This window comes from Phyllobates terribilis, unplaced genomic scaffold (assembly GCF_046119375.1).
Source record: "Phyllobates terribilis strain yellow unplaced genomic scaffold, ASM4611937v1 Scaffold_2__4_contigs__length_985480577, whole genome shotgun sequence".
NCBI lineage: Eukaryota > Metazoa > Chordata > Amphibia > Anura > Dendrobatidae > Phyllobates > Phyllobates terribilis.
The window spans coordinates 192109733-192132425 of record NW_027362762.1 but is presented as its reverse complement, the minus strand read 5'-3'; the positions used below and the strand labels follow the sequence as shown (position 1 = coordinate 192132425).

The 22693-nt window shown below is 44.2% G+C and overlaps 1 protein-coding gene across 1 annotated transcript in view; it reads right to left on the bottom strand.

Annotated features, from left to right (window-relative positions):
- Positions 1 to 22693, bottom strand: part of RAB5B (RAB5B, member RAS oncogene family) — a 53434-nt gene that overhangs the window by 7688 nt on the left and 23053 nt on the right. The window contains exon 5 of the mRNA XM_073663714.1: positions 21662 to 21755. Within this exon, the coding sequence (XP_073519815.1) occupies positions 21662 to 21755 (94 nt within the window). The remainder of the gene's footprint in view (positions 1 to 21661; positions 21756 to 22693) is intronic.

The window sequence follows — 22693 nt, the reverse complement described above, 5'->3', positions numbered from 1 at the left end:
TGATAAACAGCACAATAAAGAAACCTTTCAATAAACTAATCTTGGTCAATGCAGTCAAATGATTGTACCGGAGCGGGTCACTGACATACAGTGCCTACAAGTAGTATTCAATCCCCTGCAGATTTAGCTGGTTTGATAAGATGCAAATAAGTTTGAGCCTTCAAACTGCAAACGAGAGTAGGTTTTATGAACAGAAGCATAAATCTTACAAACCAAAAAGTTATGTTGCTCAGTTGAATTTTATTAAATTTTAAACATAAAAGTGTGGGTCAATTATTATACAACCCCTATGTTTAATATTTTGTGGAATAACCCTTGTTTGCAATTACAGCTAATAATTGTCTTTTCTAAGACCTGATCAGGCCGGCACAGGTCTGTGGAGTTATCTTGGCCCACTCCTCCATGCAGATCTTCTCCAAGTTATCTAGGTTCTTTGGGTGTCTCATGTGGACTTTATTCTTGAGCTCCTTCCACAAGTTTTCAATTGGGTTAAGGTCAGGAGACTGACTAGGCCACTCCAACACCTTGACTTTTTCCCTCTTGAACCAGGCCTTGGTTTTCTTGGCTGTGTGCTTTGGGTCGTTGTCTTGTTGGAAGATGAAATTACGACCCATCTTAAGATCCTTGATGGAGGAGCGGAGGTTCTTGGCCAAAATCTCCAGGTAGGCCGTGCTATCCATCTTCCCATGGATGCGGACCAGATGGCCAGGCCCCTTGGCTGAGAAACAGCCCCACAGCATGATGCTGCCACCACCATGCTTGACTGTAGGGATGGTATTCTTGGGGTCGTATGCAGTGCCATCCAGTCTCCAAACGTCACGTGTGTGGTTGGCACCAAAGATCTCGATCTTGGTCTCATCAGACCATAGAACCTTGAACCAGTCTGTCTCAGAGTCCTCCAAGTGATCATGAGCAAACTGTAGACGAGCCTTGACATGACGCTTTGAAAGTAAAGGTACCATACAGGCTCGTCTGGAACAGAGACCATTGCGGTGGAGTACGTTACTTATGGTATTGACTGAAACCAATGTCCCCACTGCCATGAAATCTTCCCGGATCTCCTTCCTTGTTGTCCTTGGGTTAGCCTTGACTCTTCGGACAAGCCTGGCCTCGGCACGGGAGGACACTTTCAAAGGCTGTCCAGGCCGTGGAAGGCTAACAGTAGTTCCATAAGCCTTCCACTTACGGATGATGCTCCCAACAGTGGAGACAGGTAGGCCCAACTCCTTGGAAAGGGTTTTGTACCCCTTGCCAGCCTTGTGACCCTCCACGATCTTGTCTCTGATGGCCTTGGAATGCTCCTTTGTCTTTCCCATGTTGACCATGTCTGAGTGCTGTTCACAAGTTTGGGGAGGGTCTTAAATAGTCAGAAAAGGCTGGCAAAAGAGATCTTTAATCCACACATGTGAAGCTCATTATTCTTGGTGCCTGAACTACTTCTTAATACTTTAGAGAGACCAAACAGAATTCTTGTGGTTTGAGGGGTTGAATAATAAATGACACACTGAATTAACTTTTAACGTTTTAAAAAAACAAAAAAAAACAAAACAAAAACAAAATTTGCTGCAGTGCATTTTCCACTTCCAGGCTGATCTACAGTACAAATGTCACAATGCCAAGTTAATTCCGCATGTGTCAACCAGCTAAATCTGCAGGGGGTTGAATACTACTTGTAGGCACTGTACGTACGCTACAGTTCATCTGAATGGAATATAAAATGCTAAAAGGTAGAAGTATCATACTACGTTTACCCAGGAGACAACAAACCTGCATATTAGCAGTACTGAGAAGCCGCGTCCTGGCTCAGAAACAGAGGAGACCATCGAGCACAGCGGTATGTATGTGGTTGTCATACATATGTCATAGTGGTCTATAGACAAAACAAAAGACTATATCCAGGCAATGACTTCTTCAATGTGTTATAGAGCAGGGGCAGCGGGGGCATGTGCCCTGGTCTCGACCAGCATGTGGGCACCTTCAGGCCCCCTACTGTGGCATTCAGAGTAGTCTCCTAGGGGCAGCACTTTGCCTCCTCCGGGAGTGGGATTTAGCCATTCTCTGAGCTGGTTGTTAAACTGATAGCTGGCTCACAAAACCAGTAAAAAGCCGGCTGACTGCATGATTGTATTCGTGTCTGAAAGACGCGAGTACAATTGAAGCTCGGACTACCGCCACTTCCGAGGTCAAAAGGACGTACAACTTGATGACGTCACCGGATGGCGCTGCTGACATCAATTTTGCGCCACAGAGGACTAGTAGATGGCGGTAAGGAAAGCACTCCATTGACTTTCACAAAAAAATTTACACTTTGTAATTACTTCCATGACCTTGATCAGTTTTTGTTTAACCGCTTCCAGACCGTCCACTGTACATAAAAGTCAGCGCAGCCTAGGCTCTGTGCAGCGCCGACGTTTATGAACAGTTGGTGGTCCCACCGCCCTCAGGACCCCCAGGGTCCTGCAAGTGCTGCAGTTGCGGTTCAGAGCGAAAGATCTGACAGGGGACATCATCGGAACCTGATTGGATCAGGTCCCAATGATGTTAACCCTTTGCCATCTTCTATATGCCGTGATCTATAGTGATCGCGGCATATAGAAGATAGTGAGAGGAGAGGGGGTTGTCCACTTACCTCTCCGACGGCCCCCTGATGTCTTCCAGGACCTGCCGTTGTTATGGCAGCCGGAGGTCACATGACCGCCTCCGGATCTGCCTGCAGCTGAACTCTAGCAGGAGACACTGACTGTGAAACAGTCAGCAAAGCTCTCATGCAATGCAATACATGTCTATTGCATTGCACGAGAACAGTGATTAGAAAAATAAAAATTGATGTCCCATACAGGGACTAAGTAAAAATGTAAAAAAAAAAGTAAAAAAAAATGTTTTCAAACTGTTAAAATAAAAAAAATAAAAAAATAAAAATCACAAAATAAATAAATAAAATATTAAACCAATAAATCCGTATATTTATGCAAAAACAAAAAAAGTACACATTTGGTATCGCCGCGTCGGAAACAACCTGATCTATAAAACTGTCACACTAATTAACTCGTGTACACCGTAATAAAAATAAATAAAAAGCGGAGCAAAAAAACCTATGCTTTTTCATCATATCGCCAAACAAAAGTGGAAAAAAATGCGATCAAAAAGCAAAATGGAAATAAAAATGGTACCGCTGAAAACGTCATCTTGTTCCGCAAAAAAATGCCACCATCAGCCGAAAAATAAAAAAGTTATAACTCTCACAATAAAGCGATGCAAAAAAAATATTTTTTTCTATAAAATTGTTTTATTGTGTAAAAGCGGCAAAACATAAACAAAAAAATATACAGTAAGTGTAGTATCGCTGTAAACGTGCTGACCCGAAGAATAACGCTGCCTTCTCACTTTTACCACACACAGAACAGCATAAAAAAACAATTCCTGAATTGTTGGGTTTTTGTTAATTTTACCTCCCAAAAAACGGAATAGAAAGCGATCAAAAAATGTCACGTACCCAAAAATGGTACCAATAAAAATGTCAACTCGTCCCGCAAAAAACAAGCCATCACATGACTGTCGGCCGAAATCTGGAAAAATTATAGCTCTCAAAATATGGCGATGCAAAAACTAGATTTTGCAAAAAAAAAAAAAAAAAAAAAAGATTTTTGTGTACTCACCGTAAAATCTCTTTCTCTTAGCCTCTAATTGGGGGACACAGGACCTTGGGTGTTATGCTGCTGTCCACTAGGAGGCGACACTATGCTTATCTGAAAAAGATTAAGCGTGGCTCCTCCTCTGCAGTATACACCCCAGGACGGCATCAGCCGTTTTGTGCAAAAGCAGTAGGAGGAAAGTAACAGATAACATAACCATGCCTATAAGAAGGCAACTATGTAAGAACTCAAAAGGAAAACCAATATGAGAACTCAACTTAACAGCCCGGAACGGGCAAAGGGTGGGTGCTGTGTCCCCCAATTAGAGGCCAAGAGAAAAAGATTTTACGGTGAGTACAAAAAAATCTCCTTTACTCTGTCGCCTCATTGGGGGACACAGGACCTTGGGACGTCCCAAAGCAGTCCCTGGGTGGGAAGCAATGGACAAATATTGTGTAGACGGGTCCCTACAATTGGGGCAAAGCAGCCTGCAGAACACGTCTGCCCAGGCTCGCATCTGCTGAGGACTGGGTATGAACGTTGTAGTGTTTTGTAAACGTGTGTAGGCTAGTCCAGGTGGCTGCCTTACACACTTGTTGTGCCAAAGCCTGGTGCCGAAGGGCCCAGGAGGCCCCAACCGCACGTGTAGAATGTGCAGTAATACCTGCTGGAATAGGCGAATTTTTGAGGCGGTAGGCCTCTTGTATGGTGGATTTGATCCACCTGGCAAGGGTAGCTTTGGAAGCTTTGGACTTCCGGAAGGGCGTAGTCCTAGACACATAGATACGCAGAGCCCTGACAAGGTCAAGCGTATGCAAAGCCTTTTCCACTCTATGAGCCGGAACCGGACAGAGGGATGGTAGTGAAATTTCTTCGTTGAGATGAAAGCTGGATACAACCTTCGGAAGGAAGGATGGAACCGTACGAAGGACTACCTTGTCCTGGAAAAAAATCAGGAAAGGCTGTCTGCAGGAGAGTGCTGTGAGTTCAGACACCCTGCGTAGCGAGGTGATTGCCACGAGGAAAACCACTTTCTGGGATAGAAGACGGAGTGGGACTTCCCTAAGGGGTTCAAAGGGTGTTTCCTGTAATGCTGTCAGCACCAGGTTGAGGTCCCACGCTTCTAGAGGTCGTCTGTAGGGGGGAACCAATCGGGAAACCCCCTGGAGAAATGTTCTTACTTGCGGTTTATGAGCAATGCATTTTTGAAAAAGCACTGAAAGAGCCGACACCTGGCTCTTAAGGGAGGCCAGGGATAGTCCGGCTTCCAGACCCAATTGGAGAAAACCGAGTACCCTGGATAGGGAATAAGGGAGTGGGGTCTGGTTACGAGATTTGCACCAGGTAAAGAAAGTTTTCCAGGTATGGTAGTAAATTTTGGCAGAGGTTGGTTTTCGTGCTCTGATCATCGTTTTAATGACGTCTGGCGAAAAACCTGCCTGGGTTAGAACCCAGGTCTCAATGGCCACGCCGTCAAATTGAGGGCCTCTAAGTTCTGGTGGTAGAACGGGCCTTGTGGCAGAAGATCCGGGCGGTCGGGAAGACGCCAGGGAACGTCTGCTGTGAGTCGTACGATGTCGGCGTACCATGTACGCCTGGGCCAGTCCGGTGCGATTAGGATGGTTGGAACTCCCTCCTGTTTGATCTTTCTCACCACTCTGGAAATCAGGGGGAGAGGTGGAAAAATGTACAGGAACTGGAACCGAGTCCAGTCCTGAACCAGGGCGTCCGCCGCTAGAGCTCTCGGGTCGCGTGTTCTGGCCATGAAGTTGGAGACTTTGGCATTGAGGTGAGACGCCATTAGGTCCACGTCCGGAGTGCCCCAACGATGGCAGATCTGTTGGAAGATTTCGGGATGGAGAGCCCACTCTCCCGAGTCTATTCCTTGTCGGCTGAGAAAGTCTGCTTCCCAGTTGTCTACACCCGGAATGTGGACCGCAGAGATAATGGAGCTCGTTTTCTCCACCCAGTGAAGGATGCGTGTCACCTCTCGCATTGCTCTGGCACTGCGGGTTCCCCCTTGGTGATTGACATATGCCACGGCTGTGGCATTGTCCGATTGTACTCTGATGTGAGAGGCTGCCAGTAAGTGATGGAAGGCTCTCAACGCCAGGAGGATGGCACGAATCTACAGGATGTTGATGGGCAAGGTTGCTTCCGCTGGGGACCACTTGCCCTGTGCTCTGTGGTGTAGGTGTACTGCACCCCAACCTGTCAGGCTTGCGTCGGTGGTCAGGACCTTCCATTGACCTGGGAGAAAAGATTTCCCTTTTGTTAGAGAGGTCCGGTTGAGCCACAAGTGAAGGGACTTCCTGGTTGACTACGTCAGCTGGAACTTCCTGTCGAGAGAAGAAGGGTTCCTGTCCCATGACTTGAGAATGTCTAGTTGGAGAGGTCTGAGGTGAAGCTGGGCAAATGGAACCGCTTCTATTGCCGCCACCATCCTGCCAAGGACTCTCATTGCAAACCGGAGAGATCGAGGGGGGTTTGCCGAGAAGGGTGCGAACTCCTAGACGGAGAGGCAGTGCCTTGTCTTTGGGGAGAAGCACTAGGCCCTTGGAGGTATTGGATAGCATTCCCAGGAATGTCAGAGACTGGTTTGGGGTTGGTGATGACTTTTGTAGGTTGACTAACCAACCCAGGCGACTCAGGGTGTCGATTGTGATTGAGACCGCAGTCCTTGAAGGTAGAAGCCTTGACGAGAAGATCGTCCAGGTATGGAAAGACTACTATGCCTCTGGAGTGTAGAATGTGCATGGTGGCTGCCATGACTTTGATAAACACTCTGGGAGCCGTGGCGAGTCCGAACGGGAGAGCCACGAACTGGTAGTGGTCCTGGTCGATTGCGAACCTGAGAAATCTCTGATGGGAAGGTGCAATCGGTATATGCAGGTATGCAACTTGTATGTCTATGGAGGCGAGATATTCTCCTTTTTCCATGGATGCAATGATTGACCGGAGGGACTCCATACGGAAGTGACGTACTCGTACATATTTGTTGAGTTGTTTTAAGTCTAGTATGGGGCGTACCCCTCCTCCTTTCTTGGGGACTATGAAAAGATTGGAGTAGAACCCCTGGAAGCGCTCGGCTGCGGGAACAGGTATTATGACTCATGCTTGAAGAAGCGATGAGACCGCTTGGTGGAAGGCGCGAGCTTTTACTGGCGATTTTGGGGGAACAGATATAAGGAGTCTGTTTGGTGGGTTGGAAGTGAACTCTATTTTGTATCCTGAAGATACTAGTTCCCTGACCCACTTGTCTTCTGTAATAGGTAGCCAGACTTGATGAAAGAGTAAAAGTCGGCCTCCTACAGGTGGAGTGTCTTCCTGAGTCCGTGAGTCATGATGAGGAGAAATTCTTAGATTTTCCTCCTTTTGATTTTGAGTGGCCTGCCTTTGACTGCCAGGATTTGTCCGACTTTTGTGTCGGCCTCGAGTCTTCCCTGCGTGTGAAGCGGCTGTTATTTTGTGGTGGCCGTGAAACGGACCAGCCGGAAGAGTTCCGAAAGGATCAGAAGCGAGCTTGGTTACGCTTGTTATAATTGCGCTTGGGTTTCAGTTGGGGAAGAGAGGTACTCTTACCCCCTGTGGCATTGGATATCATCGTGTCCAAGCTTTCACCGAAAAGTCGACCGCTGAGGTATGGAAGGTGCGTGAGGGACTTCTTTGAGGCTGCGTCCGCTTTCCATTCATGCAGCCAAAGGATATGCCGAATTGTGATGGCGTGTGATATTGCGCCCGCTGCACCCCTTGCAGAATCCAGAGCTGCATGAAGCATATAATCTGCCACAACTGCTATCTGAACTGCTTGGTCCGACAGTTCAGGGGCAGAAGCTTGGAGGCCAGTTTGTAGATTTTTTGCCCAAGCCAGTATGGCCTTGGCTGCCCAGACTGAAGCGAACGTGGGGGCTAGGGAGGCCCCTGTGGTTTCACAAATTGAGCGAGCCATACTTTCTACCTGCCTGTCTGATGCATCCCTAAGGGTTGAGCTATCTGGCAGTGAAAAGTGTCTGTGCTGCCAGTCTGGAGACTGGGGGGTCCACTGCTGGTGGGTCTGCCCATTCTTTGGTGGTTTCCTTTGGAAAGGGGTAACGGGCCTCCAGAAACTTGCGATTGTTAAGCTTCTTGTGAGGCTGTGAGAATTGTTTTGTGAGGATAGATTTAAATTCTGGATGATCCAAGAAAACCTTAGGTGGTTTCAAAGCTCCTTCAAATGAAATCTTATTTTGTGGTGCGTCCGGGATCGGATCAGAGATGTCTAGCACCCGATGTATGGACGAGATTATGTCCTCAACTAGCGCTGCATTGCTAGGTGGGATTGGAGTTAGGGATCCATCAGTTTCCTTGTCTGAGTCAGAATCGCAGACGCCTTCTGACTCCTGTGTATCACTAAGGTGAACCAGAATGAGGGATTTCTCTGGACGGAGATTGGTGCGGAGAAATATCTTGTCTGTCCCTGGTAGGGGACTGTGTAGATGACCTGTGACTACGGTATCTCTCCCTAGACCGGGATGACCGTGTGCTATGGGATGACGCAGATGAGCGTGACCTATGGGTGCGCTTGCGTCCTGACCTTGACATGGATGTGCCTGGGTCAGTATGTGACTGAGTCCGGCTTTCCCTTTGTTGGGTAGCATTCATAGTCGAGGTATGGCTTTGCAGAGCCTGAAGCAATTTGGAGGTCATGTTATCTATGGACTGTGTCATAGACTGTGACATTTGAGTGACCCATTCCGGCGTAGGATTAGACACTGAAGGGTTGGTAGGGGCTACTTGGGACTCTGGCACAGTAGTCTGAGTACAATCCTTGCAATGCGGATATGTGCTGCCGCTGGGAAGAGCATTACTGCAGGCTGTACAGAAAGCGTAAAAGCAGTCCTGCCTGGTTTTCTTAGACTTTAAGCCCGGCATAGTGCACCTGGAGTGGCTATGCAGGGGGGCTAACTGTGCAGAGGAGGATACAGAGTAATAAAATTCACAGCTGAGGTAACTCAGACTGTGAACTTACCCCACCAATTTGCCCCTGTGAACAGCGCTGAAAGAGCCTGGTCCTGTGCCTCCCCAGAGACTTGGCTGGCCTGTATGCGTCCTGCAGCTTATGATGGCCGCCATAGCTCTTCTCCTGCTTGCAGAGATGAAGGAGAAGGGGGCGGAACGCAGCAAGGGCAGCAGTTGCTATGGAGATGCGCGCCCTGCAGCCTAGATCCGCCCCCTGTGTGACACCGCAGTGAGTCAAAATCGTCATCCGGGGGGCGGGCCGGGGGGGAATGGGCGGCGGCTTCAGAACCGGACCCCCCCCCCCCGGATTGAAAGGCAGAATGGCGGTGGGGGCATAAGTGGAAGGGGGTCTCTGAAAAAAGAGTCCCCCTTAGGCGCTTAAGATGAAAAGCTGCCGCAGGTGCAGAGCCTCTGAAGGCCTGTGCCTGTGTGTGCCATGGCTGCCTGCACTCCCCCCCCCCCCCCCCCCGGCTCCTACAGGATCCCACAGACAGACTGGGGCTCCTGTATTGCTGCTGGTCCTCGGCTGAGGTGTGCTGGCTGGTGAGAGCTGCAGATGCTGCCGTCCAGGCCCTACCTGATGGTGTCTCAACCTAATACCCCCAGAGGGGATTAGGGAGGGTGCCGCTGTCACCTGTCAGGGGGCTTTATCCTCGCCTCAACTTCGGACCAAGACCGAGGGAATTGGGGAAGGAGGGGGGTTCTCAACTTCGAGCCTGACCCGAAGGGCCGGAGAAGGAGCAGCATGGTGGCTACGCCATCTCAACTTCAACTGTGCACCTCGTAGTAGGGGGCAGAGGAAGGAGCCATGCCGGGGGTCTCTTAAGAGACCCTCTTTTCTTCATCTGTAATCCCGTGCTGAAGCGAGAGACGAGTGAAGGTCTGAGGTGTGCCTCCTTGCGACACTAAGAAAAAACTGGAGTAGGCTGATGCCGTCCGGGGGTGTATACTGCAGAGGAGGAGCCACGCTTAATCTTTTTCAGATAAGCATAGTGTCGCCTCCTAGTGGACAGCAGCATAACACCCAAGGTCCTGTGTCCCCCAATGAGGCGACAGAGTAAAGCGTCTTTTAGTGTGTGACAGCTTTCAGTCATAAAAACCCGATATAAATCTGGTATCTCTGTAATCACACCGACACGAAGAATAAAGTAATCTCATCACTTATACCGCACGAGGAACGGCGTAAAAAATAAATAAAACCAATTCTTCACCTTCTACTGATTATTATGTCTCCCAAAGATCGCAGTAAGGCTCTGCTCACATTTATCCTGCGCTCTGTGCTGAGCACTTACACCAGAGTTTCCGTGTAAATCTCTGAAATACATGATTCAGACAGAACCCATGACGGAAGATTCCCTGTAATGAGACAGATATAGGCCACTGTGGATGCCATCTGGCCTGTGATCCCACGGTGTCAGCTTTTTTAGGCGTGCATAAAAGTGCGGTTGGCTGCAGTTTTATGCACTTCTGAAAAAAAGGACACCGCTAAACAGAGGCCAGACGGAGTGAAGAGTAACTCTGCTGCCTCATTACAGTGAATGGATCCCACAGGGGTTTCATCTGAATTACATCACTTGGAAATTTAGATGGAAACCCTGATGTAAGTGCTCAGCCTAGAGCGCCGGATAAATGTTACATAAAATGTTCCCAATAAAAGCTTCAACTCAGTCCTCAAAAAAAGCTAGTCCCCACTCAGGTCCGTCATCTGTTAAAAATATAAGGGACTTCCAAGTTACTGGTAGCAGAAAGGCTCTGGAAAAGCGAAATGGCCCCCCAAAAGAAATTCAGAAAATGTTGTGCTCCCAAATCCAAATGCCTATTCTACAATAATTTGTTCTCAAATTGTCAAATAGCGCTCCGTCCCTCCCAGATCTCACCGTATGGCTAAGCGGTACGATACAGCCACATATGGGGTATTGCCACTTTTAGAAGAAATTGTGTGACACATTTCGGCACCATTTTTACCCATTGCCCTGTGTGAAAATGTAAAATCTGAGGGTAAAACATTTTTCTGTGGTAAAAATATAATTGTTTTTTTCACTGCCCAATGGTATAAATTTAAAAATTAAAAAATGCTCACTACTTCCCTAGATGAATTCCTTGAGAGGTGTAGTTTACAAAATGGGGTCACTTGTGGGGGTTTCTGCTGTTTCGGCATGTCAGCGACTCTTCAAATGTGACATGGTGTCTGCAACCTATCCCAGCCAACATAGCGCTCCTTTCTCTTCCGAACCCTGCCGTACACCAAAGCAGTAGTTTTCTCCCACATATGGGGTATCGGCGTACTCAGGAGAAATTGCACAACAAATTTCATGGTGCAATTTATCCTGTTACCCTTATGATAACGCAAAATTAGGGAATGAAAAACATTTTTGTGGGAAAAATGTGAAAATTTTATTTTTACGGCTCAATATTATAAACTTCTGTGAAGCGGCTGGGGGTGCAAGGTGCTCACCACACATCTAGATAAGTTCCCTAAGGGGTCTAGTTTCCAAAAAGGTGTCACTTATGGGGGGTTTCCACTGTTTAGGCACATCAGGGGCTCTCCAAACGCAACATGGCGTCTGCTAATTATTGGAGCAAATTTTACATTCAAAAAGTCTAATGGCACTCCTTCCCTTCCAAACCCTGCCGTACGCCCAAACAGTGGTTTTCCTCCACATATGGGGTATCTGCGTGCTCAGGAGAAATTGCACAACAAATTTCATGGTGCAATTTATCCTATTACCCTTATGATAATGCAAAATTAAGGGATGAAAAACGTTTTTGGGGGAAAAATGTGAAAATTTTATTTTTACAGCTCAATATTATAAACTTCTGTGAAGCAACTTGGGGTTCAAGGTGCTCACCACACATCTAGATAAGTTCCCTAAGGGGTCTAGTTTCCAAAATGGTGTCACTTGTGGGGGGTTTCCACTGTTTAGGCACATCAAGAGCTCTCCAAACGCAACATGGCGTCTGCTAATTATTCAAACAAATTTTACATTCAAAAAGTCTAATGGCGCTCCTTCCCTTCCGAACACTGCAGTGCGCCCAAACAGTGGTTTTCCCTCACATATGGGGTATCAGCGCGCTCATGAGAAATTGCACTACAAATTGTGTATTCCATTTTTTCCTGTTACCATTGTGAAAATAAAAAAACTGGGTCTAAAGTAACATTTTTGTGAAAAAAAGTTAAATGTTCATTGTTTTCTTCCACATTCCAAAAATTCCCGTGAAACACCTGAAGGGTTAATAAACTTCTTGAATGTGGTTTTGAGCACCTTGAGGGGTGCAGTTTTTAGAATGGTGTCACTTTTGGGTATTTTCTGTCATAAAGGCCCCTCAAAGTCACTTCAAATAATTTGGGGTCTTTATTTTCTACAGAAAGCATCAAACCTATTTTGTGATATATTTGGCCCTGGATTTTAAAGGTTGGGATAAATCCTGCTTCCACAGGTCCAGCTGTCGTACCAAAGGATATACCTGGAAAGATGAATTGTATCTCCTAATACTTTGCAGAAAATGCTTGGACTCAGGAGTTGTTCCTGACATCTATGAAAGAAGTGGTGCAGGAGGTGGATGACCAACGTTACATTTGGAGGAAAAAGGGAGAAGCTTGGAAGCCTAAGAACACCATCCCAACTGTGAAACACGGGGGTGGCAGCATCATGTTGTGGGGTTGTTTTGCTGCAGGAGGGACTGGTGCACATCAGAAAATAGATGGCATCATGAGAAAAGAAGATTATGTGGCAATACTAAAGCAACATTTCAAGACATCAGCCAGGAAGTTAAAGCTTGGGCGGAAATGGGCCCAAATTCCGACCAACTATTGTGAGAAGTTTGTGGAAGGATATCCCAAACGTTTGACCCAAGTCATTCAGTTTAAGGGCAATGGTACCAAATACTAATGAAATGTATGTAAACTTTTGAGTTTGCAGTAAGTAATAAAAATGCCTTAAAACATTCTCTCTCTCCTTATTCTGGCAAATATTAAAACATTATGGTAATCCTAACTGACCTAAAACGGGAAAGATTTATTCTGATTTCATGTCCGATATTGAGAAAAACATGCATGTGTGTCTTTTTATATAGTGTATGTTTCATGTGAAAGATATACACATACACACAAAAATAAATAAACGGAACTCATCACATAGTGGAATTAATTGAGAACAATGGAACATAAAAATTATCAATGTAAATCTAAGGGGTTAAGTTTTTCCTTGTGGAGAGTGATACACCGGCTCTGGCACGTCAAGGTAAGGAGGCTTATTCGCCGTGCAATGCTCCTCTGGGAAATTTAATATGCAAATTGCCTCTTCAGAGAAAAAGAGGACTTGAACGCTATAGCGCCACCTATTGGAAGCAGCAATCCTACAAGTCACAATCAACCCTTTAATGAGTCTTGCAGTATAACTTAGGATAAAAGAAAAATCAGAATCTCAATTTGCAGACACAGTGTTTCGGGCTGTTGGCCCCCGTCAGTGCAAAGTATGAGAACTGATTTGGCTAGGTAAGAGGCTTTGGACTGTAATGTAAATCAAAATTAATATCGCATGGAGGTCTGGATTTGGAACAATACTCAAAATCAAAGTGGAAAATCAAATTACAGGCTGATCCAACTTAAGTGGAAATGCCTCAAGACAAGGAAAACATGCGCAGTAGTCTGTGTGGCCTCCACGTGCCTGTATGACCTCCCTACAACGCCTCGGCATGCTCTTGATGAGGCGGTGGATGGTCTCCTGAGGGATCTCCTCCCAGACCTGGATTCAAGCATCAGTCAATTCCTGGACAGTCTGTAGTGCAATGTGGCGTTGGTGGATGGAATAAGACATGATGTCCCAGATGTTCTCGCTCGGATTCTGGTCTGGGGAACAGGTAGGCCAGTCCAAAGCATCAATGCCTTCATCATGCAGGCCTTCATACCACACTCATGGAGTCTGTTTCTGACAGTTTGAGCAGACACATGGATGTTAGTGACCTGCTGGAGGTCATTTTGCAGGGCTCTGGCAATGCTCCTCCTTGCACAAAGGAGGATGTAGTGGTCCTGATGTTGGGTTGTTGCCCTCCTACGGCCCCCCTCCATGTCTCCTGGTATCTGCTCCAGCCTCTGGACACTACGCTGACAGACACCGCTACCGTTCTTGCCACAGCTCACACTGATGTGCCATCCTTGAAAAGCTGCACTACCTGAGCAACGTCTGTGGGTTGTACTGTAGACACCACCTCATGCTACTGCATCACTAGGGGTGAGAGCAATGACAAAAATGCAAAAGTGGCCAAAAAACAACAGCCAAACCAGAAGTATCTTATTAAGAGGCAGTTCTCATAAATGGGGCCCCAGTTACTTCTGCAACAGTCATTGCTATAATTACAGACTTTAGAGCGACTTCTAAAGTTTCCCCACCTTAACGACTACATGGTTGCTGCCCCTTTAAAACTGACTCTTTGAGCGCTGTCACTTTAATTCGTTACGATCCTTTGGGCCAAAACTGTGGTTTTACATTCAACACACAGGCACCCATTTTCTTCTTTATTTCTATAGAGTCTAAATTCGGGAGGTCAAATCTCGTGAAAGGGGTATGGGGTGGGGAGGATTGAGTTTTAATATTCGCAGTATTTTTAGATTGGTTTTAAAGACGGGCCGTGCACAATTTCACTCCAATCGGGTGAAAAACTTTGTTTTGTATTTAACGGGCTACCACACAGATTTTCTGCTTTATATAATATACATATCTATGTATACAGTGCTGATCAACCATTTTTCTTACTTAAGTGTTCTATGTTGCGTCTGAATGTAATGTACGGTATACTTTAGAATATGGAAATGGAAAGAAATGTTCTGCATGTCAGCTCTATAACACACGGCAGCAGAAGGTTAACGACCTCGGGGTCACCCAGCATCCAAGTGTTGTTGCTTTAAACTACTATAAAAGTGTCGTTACACAAAAAGCTAAGTCCTCTCCTGTATGTTCTCTGGAAAGTTCTACGTCACTGCCATTGTATTAAAAAGTGTTAGACATAATAATCGCAGGTGAAGAGGAGGTTAAGAAACTCAAGTACAAGGTGACTTGAACTTGCAGTAATCGACCCTGTGCACCTTGACACCTATAGGGAAGTTATTCCTTTACTATCAATAAGTCTATTTTCTCACACAGAAATTATACTTACATTTATTAGCAAAATGTCAATCTGACTAACACTGTTACATCTACAAAGCCAAAAGATTCAGATCTGCATAACACAGACAGTCTGAATAAGACTTAGAGATTCTAGTTGCATAAATAAAAGAGTACATTTTATTGAATCGTATTAAAAACCAATAAGATAGGCAGGATAATGAGCTCTACAAAAGAGGGACACATATACATTAAGGCTGTGTGCCCACTATGCATTTTTTTAAGAGTTTCCGCAGCAGCAGTTCCGCCGCAGAAACGCTTAAAAAACGCTTGGCAGAAGGCCTGCCATGTTCCCCAATGATAATCCGCATGTGCTTTGCACATGCTGCGGAAATTTCTGCTGCGGATTATCATTGCGGAAAAAAACACAGCACTACCAATTATTTTGCGTAATCGCAGCGTTTTCGACGCCATTCACTTGCATTGAAATCGCTTAATATCGGCATGACTACATGTGCACATGCGGATATTAAGCTCTTAATATTAACTCTCCTTCAGACCCGGGTACCATAGAACCTGTAAAAAAAAAAAAAAAAAAAAAAAAAATTAAAATAAAAAAATATACATTATACTCACCTTCCGATGTCCCCCGGTCTCCATAGTGATGCGTCCTGGCTCCCCGGCATCTCGCGATGGTCTAAAAGGACCTGCCATGACGTCATTTAGTCATGTGACAGGTCACGCGACCGCCATCGTCAGCGGTCGCGTGACATGTCACATGACTAAATGAAGTCATGGAAGGTCCTTTTAGACTACCGCGAGCCGTCCAACACACCGGACGCACCGGAGGCCATCGGAAGGTGAGTATAATATTTATTTTTTACCATTCTTTTACTATAACTTGGTCACACTATATAAATCCATGCATATAGTGTGACCAAGTTGTCAAGCACTTTCCAAGTGATGCTAAAATCGCTTGGAAAGAGCTTGACAACCCGCATGCGAAATCGTATGATCAAAAAATTTCACTTACGCTTCTACCTGGCAGGAAAACGCATGTACAATCCGCATGCGTTTTTTTCTGCCAGGGAAATGCAGAAACGCTCAGGAAAAAATCCAGAGCATTTCTGCATCGTGGGCACATAGCCTAAAGCAGGGAAAAGTGTTCCCCAAAGTAAGGCTATAAGCATACATTAGAAAGTTACATGAAAGCTATAAGCAGTCTTCTCCACATTGTTACATACATATGTAAGCTGTCCATATAGTAAAAGTTGCTAAGACCATGGCACAACTGAAATGAGGGGAAAATTTAATCAAAACATTGTTAGTAAATATTATAAGAAAACCATCCTTCATACAAAGTAAAGTGTAAGTGCTTAGATGCCAGGTAGCAGTAATCAGAATACTAAGGGAAGCTTGATATTTAAAGTGCATGGAGCCTGATGAATACGGTGGAACCTATAGCCTATAGAAAGTGCAGTATAGTGGTAGAGTTACCTTTTGCTCAAGTTGCCACCAGGGTGTAGTGTCCTCCCCACCCCAACGCCGTTTCGCCAACGCTTCTTCCGGGGGCACAAATTCAATAAAATTTACCCTTTTATTTATGCAACCGGAATCTCTTCTTATTCAGACTGTGTTATGCAGATCTGAATCTTTTGGCTTTGTAGTTGTTGAAGTGTCCAGTGATGGACTGTTATAGGACTTAATTGGTAATTGGTCACTGTTACATGTTTTATACAATGCACCCATACATGTAGATTTTATGAAAAAAAAAAAAAAAAGTACAGTTTGTTTTATATTCCCATGCAAAATGTTTAGAAGTCACCGACGTCTAGACAGAAGAGAGTGTATATGACGAAGGTCGATGAACAGACAACCGTCCAGGGCACTATTCATCAGGCACACAGGGCGACAGCAAAATGAGAATGAGTGGAGGTCTGGGCAATCATTAACCAAGTCTAGGCAACGATAACAACGGTAAGAAGCCAGCAATGACTAGCATGATTTAGGGATTTTAGTCCTGGCAACATGCTGCACATAAAAATAATAAAAGTCAGCCATACTCACTGACCCACCTCTGCTCCAGGTCTTTTTTGACAGACTATCAACAAATGACTACAGTGCACATGACCACTGCAGCCAATCACTGGGTTCAACAGCTTATGCCGCCTACATCAGTAGAGCCGCTGAGGTCAGTGATTTAACCGATCAGGTTAAAAACAGCATTGACAAAAGAATCCTTTAAGGGTATGTGCGCACGATCAGGAATTACTTGCAGAAATTTCTGCACCTCTTGGCATCAAAAAACGCTGCGGAAATTCTGCACGTTTTTGATGAGTTTTTTTGCATCTTCATGCGTTTTTGCCATGCGTTTTTTCCAATGCACTGTATAGGAAAAAAGCAGGCAAATCCACACAAAGAATGCTGCTTCTTTTTCCGCACATGAAATCCGGTCAGGAAAATTCCTGATCATGTGCACAGATCTTCCAAAATCCCATAGAAAATGCTGGAATAAGGTTTGCAATGCGTTTTTAGGGCAAAATCCAAGCTGATTTGCCGCATAAAAAAACGCACCGTGTGCACATACCCTAAAGGGGAACCAGTCATGAAAAATAATATGGGGTTAATCTGCAGGTGAAAGGGACTCAGGATGACTGTTCAAACGAAGTGCAGGGGCCGCACAGTGTCGGAAAGCTATTAACCTGCAGATTAGCCCCATTTTACATGACTGGTTCCCTTTAAACTCTCCTGCTAGTCAGACAAGCACTCCCCTTGGTAGTAGCACTACCATTCCCCTCTTGTAGTATAAACTGGATCGCACACTTTCCACACCACGTCCCCTACAATGCCTGCACTACAGCGGACAAGCAGGTCCAAGCATCTGACCAAACTCCATAGTAAGTGTGGTTTAGTCTAGTACTGGACCAATGAACCTTGCTAATCTTGTAGTGCGGCCCAGCAGGTCTTTCTGCCAGGAGTGACCACAAAGGGTCTGCAAGCTCTTATGGAGACCAGTGCTGGCACCTTGTATACTACTTGAGGTTTTTTAACATCTTCATGCCCAAACACGTTTTCACCTTCATGACCAGGCCAAGTTTTACAATTCTGACCAGTGTCATTTTATGTGCTAATAACTCTGGAACACTTCAACGAATCCCAGTGATTCAGAGATGTTTTTTTCGGGACACATTGTACTTTATGTTCATGGCAAATTTGGCTCAATATTTTTTGCATTTATATGTGAAATATTGGAATTTTTGCAAAAATGTCGAACATTTAGCAATTTTCAAACTTTTATTTTTTTTGCCCTTAAACCAGAGAGTTATAGTACACAAAATGCTTAATAAATAACATTTACCACATGTCTACTTTACATCAGCATCATTTTTGAAACAATTATTTTTTGTTAGGAAGTTAGAAGGGTTAAAAGTTGATCAGCAATTTCTCATTTTTCGAACAAAATTTACAAAACCAAATTTTTTTTTTTTTTTTTTTTAGGGACCACATCACATTTGAAGTGACTGACAGAAAATACTCAAAATAGACACCATTCTAGAAACTGCACCCCTCAAAGTGCTCAAATCCACTTTCAAGAAGTTTATTAACCCTTCAGGTGCTTCATGGGTGTTAAAGCAATGTGGAAGAAAAAAATCTGAAAATGTTACTTTTTCCAACAAGAACGTTGTTTAAGCCCCAACTTTTTTTATTTTCACAAGTGTAACAGGATAAAATGGACCATACAATTTGTTGTGCAGTTTCTCCTAAGTACACCAAAACTCTATATGTGGTGGAAAACTGTTTGGGCGCATGGCAGGGCCACTGAGGTGCCTAAACAGTTGAAACACCTTGAACCCACAGTTGCTTCACAGAAATTTTTAACATTGAGTTGTGAAAATAATAAACACATTTTTCCTGCAAAAAATGTTGCTGCAGCCCCAGATACCCCACATGTTGTGGAAAACTACTGTTTGGGCGCACAGCAGTGCTCAGAAGGGAAGGAGCACCAATTGAATTCTGGAGCGAAATTTTCGCTGGAATAGATTGCGGATGCCATGTCACATTTGAAACCCCCACAAGTGACCCCCCATTTTGGAAACTACAATCTCTTAAGGAATTCATCTAGGGGTGTATTGATAATTTAGCCCAATGTTATACAATTCTGTGAATCACCTAAGTAAATGGAACATTACCGTTTTTTCCACTAAAATGTTGCTTTGGCCCCAAGTTTTTACATTTTCAAAAGGGATAATAGGAGAAAATAGACCATAGAAATTGCGTAACAATTGTCTTGAGTATGTCAATAACCCATATGTGGTCAAAAACTACTTTTGAGGCACAATGCAAAGCTCAGACGGGAAGAAGCGACATATTGGAATTCAGATTTTGCTGGACTGGTTTGAGGGTGCCATGTCAAATTCGCAGAGCCCCTGCGATAACAGAACAGCAGAACCCCCCATAAGTGACCCCATTTTACAAACTACACCTCACAAACTCATGTAGGGGTGCAGTGATCACTGACACTCCAGGTGTGTCACAGCATTTTATACCATTGGGCAGTGAAGAAAAAATAATTACATTTTTATCACTAAAATGTTGTTTTAGCCCCAAAGTTTTTATTTTATAAAGGCTAATAGGAAAAAATGGACCTCACAGTTTGTTGTGCAATTTCTTCACATTATGGCCAGCTCGTGATTCTGGAGACATGCACCTGTAAGATAAGTGGGTTCTCATTGCAATAGAAATGCCAAACATGTGGATGCTAAATGTGATTTAGGCACACTGGGGCATTTGGATTTGGGAGCGCAGAATTTGCTGGATTTCTTTTGGAGGGGAGAGGAGCCATAGTGCTTTTCCAGAGCCTTTGTACTACCAGTAACGTGTAGTGGGGCCTTTTGGGGAGTCCTGAGTGGGGGCTTTTTTTGTAGATTGAGTTGAAGCCTTTATTGGGAACATTTTACATAACATTTTGGATCACATTTATTCGGCGCTCTACGCTGAGCACTTGTATCGGGGTTTCCATCTAAATCTCCGAGTGATGTGATTCAGATGAAACCCCTGAGGGATCCATTCATTATAATGAGATGAGGTAGCAGAGTTACTCTGGACTCCATCAGGCCTCGGTTTAGCGGTGACCTTTTCAGAAGTGCACAAAACTGTGGCGGACCACGCTTTTATGCACGGACACCGCCGAATCACAGGTCAGACAGCGTTCACAGTGCCTCCATCTGCCTCATTATAGGGAACCTTCTGCTGGGGGTTACGTTTGAATCACGTATTTCAGAGATTTACACGGAAACCCCCGACGTAAGCGCTCAGCGTAGAGCGCAGGATAAATGTGCGCCGAGCCTTACTGCAATCTTACGGAGGCAGAGTGAAAAAAAAATCAGCAGCAGGTGAAGAATTGGTTTTGTTTATTTTTTACGCCGCTCCTCCTGTGGTATAGGTGATTAGATGACTTGTTTATTCGGGTCGGTGTGATTACAGCGATACCAGATTAATAATCGGGTTTTTATGTTTGGCAGCTATCACACACTAAGAGACGAGTTTTTTGGGGGGTGTTTTTTTTGCAAATACGAGTTTTTGCATCCCCATATTTTGATAGTAACATTTTTCCATATTTCAGCCAACAGTCACGTGAGGGCTTGTTTTGTTTGGCGGACGAGTTGACGTTTTTATTGGTACCAATTTTGGGCACATGACACCTTTTGATTGCTTGCTATACCAATTTTTGGTAGGCATAATTAACAAAAACTAGCAATTCAGGAATTTTTTTTTTTTTTCTTTATGCCGCTCCACGTGTGGTAAAATTGATAAGGGAGCTTTATTCTTCGGGTCAGTACGATTACAGCAATACTACATTTATGTCTTTTTTTATGTTTTTGCACAAACCATTTTATAGAAAAAAAAGGAATTATTTTTGCATCGCTTTATTCTGAGAGCTATAGCTTTTTTTATTTTACCGCTGACTGAGCTATATGGCGGCTTGTTTTTTTTTTGCGGGACAAGATGACATTTTAAGTGTATCATTTTTATTTACATTAGTCTTTTTGATCGTGTTTTATTCCACTTTTTTGCGTCATGATGAAAAAAATTATTTTTTTAAGATGTTCACTAAAGGGGTGAACTAGTGTGAAAGTTTTATAGGTCAGGTCCCTCCCTCTCCCAGCCTCTTAAAATGTTGCGATCGATATTGATTGCGGCGTTTAGGGCGTTAAACTGCTGGGGGCACCGCTCCTGTCTGTGACAGCTGGGGTTTGGCTGTGCCAGCGGCGATCATGTACGCACAGCTCCTGTGCCAGGGGACCCCTACCCGACCATGACATATATATATATATATATATATATATATATATATATATATATATATATATATATATATATATATATATATATATATATATATATATATATATATATATATATATATATATATATATATATATATATATATACATACATCAAATGTTGTGAAGGGGTTAAAGCAATCAGAATAAAAGGAGAGGAATAACTGAAATGTCATTGCAATGTATAAATGTGACATTACATATAACATACTATGACCACTGGCCACAATGTAGACAGTCCACCCTCAAAAAAAACACTGTACTTTCTTTGCAGGGGCCCTCTGTATAGGAAAGTGAAATCAGCAGAGCTGGGAAAAAGGAAAGGTCTAACAACATTTGCAAATTCAACGGAGGCCAGAAGGTCAGTCCTATCCTCTATCGGGTGAGGTTAGGATCAATGTATACAGTAAATGTAGGGCAGAGATGCACGGAGTCTTGAAAAGGAGACTTATCTTTAACCTTATCTTGGTGATAACTTTTTTTAGATAAGGTCCTATCAGTCACGCAAGTTCATAGTGAAATTATTAGGTAAGAGATAGCAGTAATTATTAGACAGGAATTGTTCCAGATATCAGTTCAGCCTTACCTATTGCAAGAAACAGGTCATTGACATTCATGGCTGTCTTGGCGGAGGTTTCCATAAATAACAGGCTGTTGTCATCTGCGTATGCCTGGGCTTCCTGAAAATGAGCGCAGAACAAAGAGCGGGTCAAATTCTCAGATCAATGGCCGAGGTTACGTGAGAAAACAGCTGGAGAAAGCATTGACCTTAAAAGTAGTTGTACGCAGACCTGTCGATACACATTCCCTTGTCTCTCTCCATATTGGAAAAGTCAGCGTCAAACTATTTTCTTTTAGATTTCCATTAAAAAGGATGGATCATATGAAAAATTTAAAACCTGATGCTTTTCTGGCGTAACGACCGCACTTAAAAACAATTTTTATTTATTTTGATTATAGCATTATCGGATGGCTGTGCCGCTGACTTTCCAGTCTCTCTGCATTATGGCTGTGCTGCACCGGATGGATTCAGCCCCCTCTGATGAACACGTCCAGGCCACCTATTCTGCAGCGGGCATGGGGAGCTTCATATACTTTATTACTCTTGATAGATTGCCAATAAGAGCTAGAAAACTTGAGCATAATGGGCTAAAACAAAGCCCCCTCCCCAAACCACCATTCAGTCGAGTACTGAAAGTGTAAGTAGAACCTTCATAGCATTTACTTTTGTGATGCCCAGTAGCAAGACTATTATATCAGCCTGGTAAAAGAGAATATTACACTTTACACAGCGTCCTAGAATGAAGAGAGCAGCATGAGCAGGAACAGAATAGGGTATATTAATTTCTGGTTAATATTTTATTTTTACTAGGCCTATCTGAGAAAGGATGTTTGCAGAAGGGGAACTCATTAGAATTGTTGGCAGCACTTACTAACTGCAGTTCCCTTGAGATGGTACGAGTTTCTCCAGCATATAAAAAGAGGACTTCAAAAGAATTAAAAGAGGAAGAGTATGAGGGCTATATACACTGCTCAAAAAAATAAAGGGAACAATCAAATAACACATCCTAGATCTGAATGAATGAAATATTCTCATTGAATACTTTGTTCTGTACAA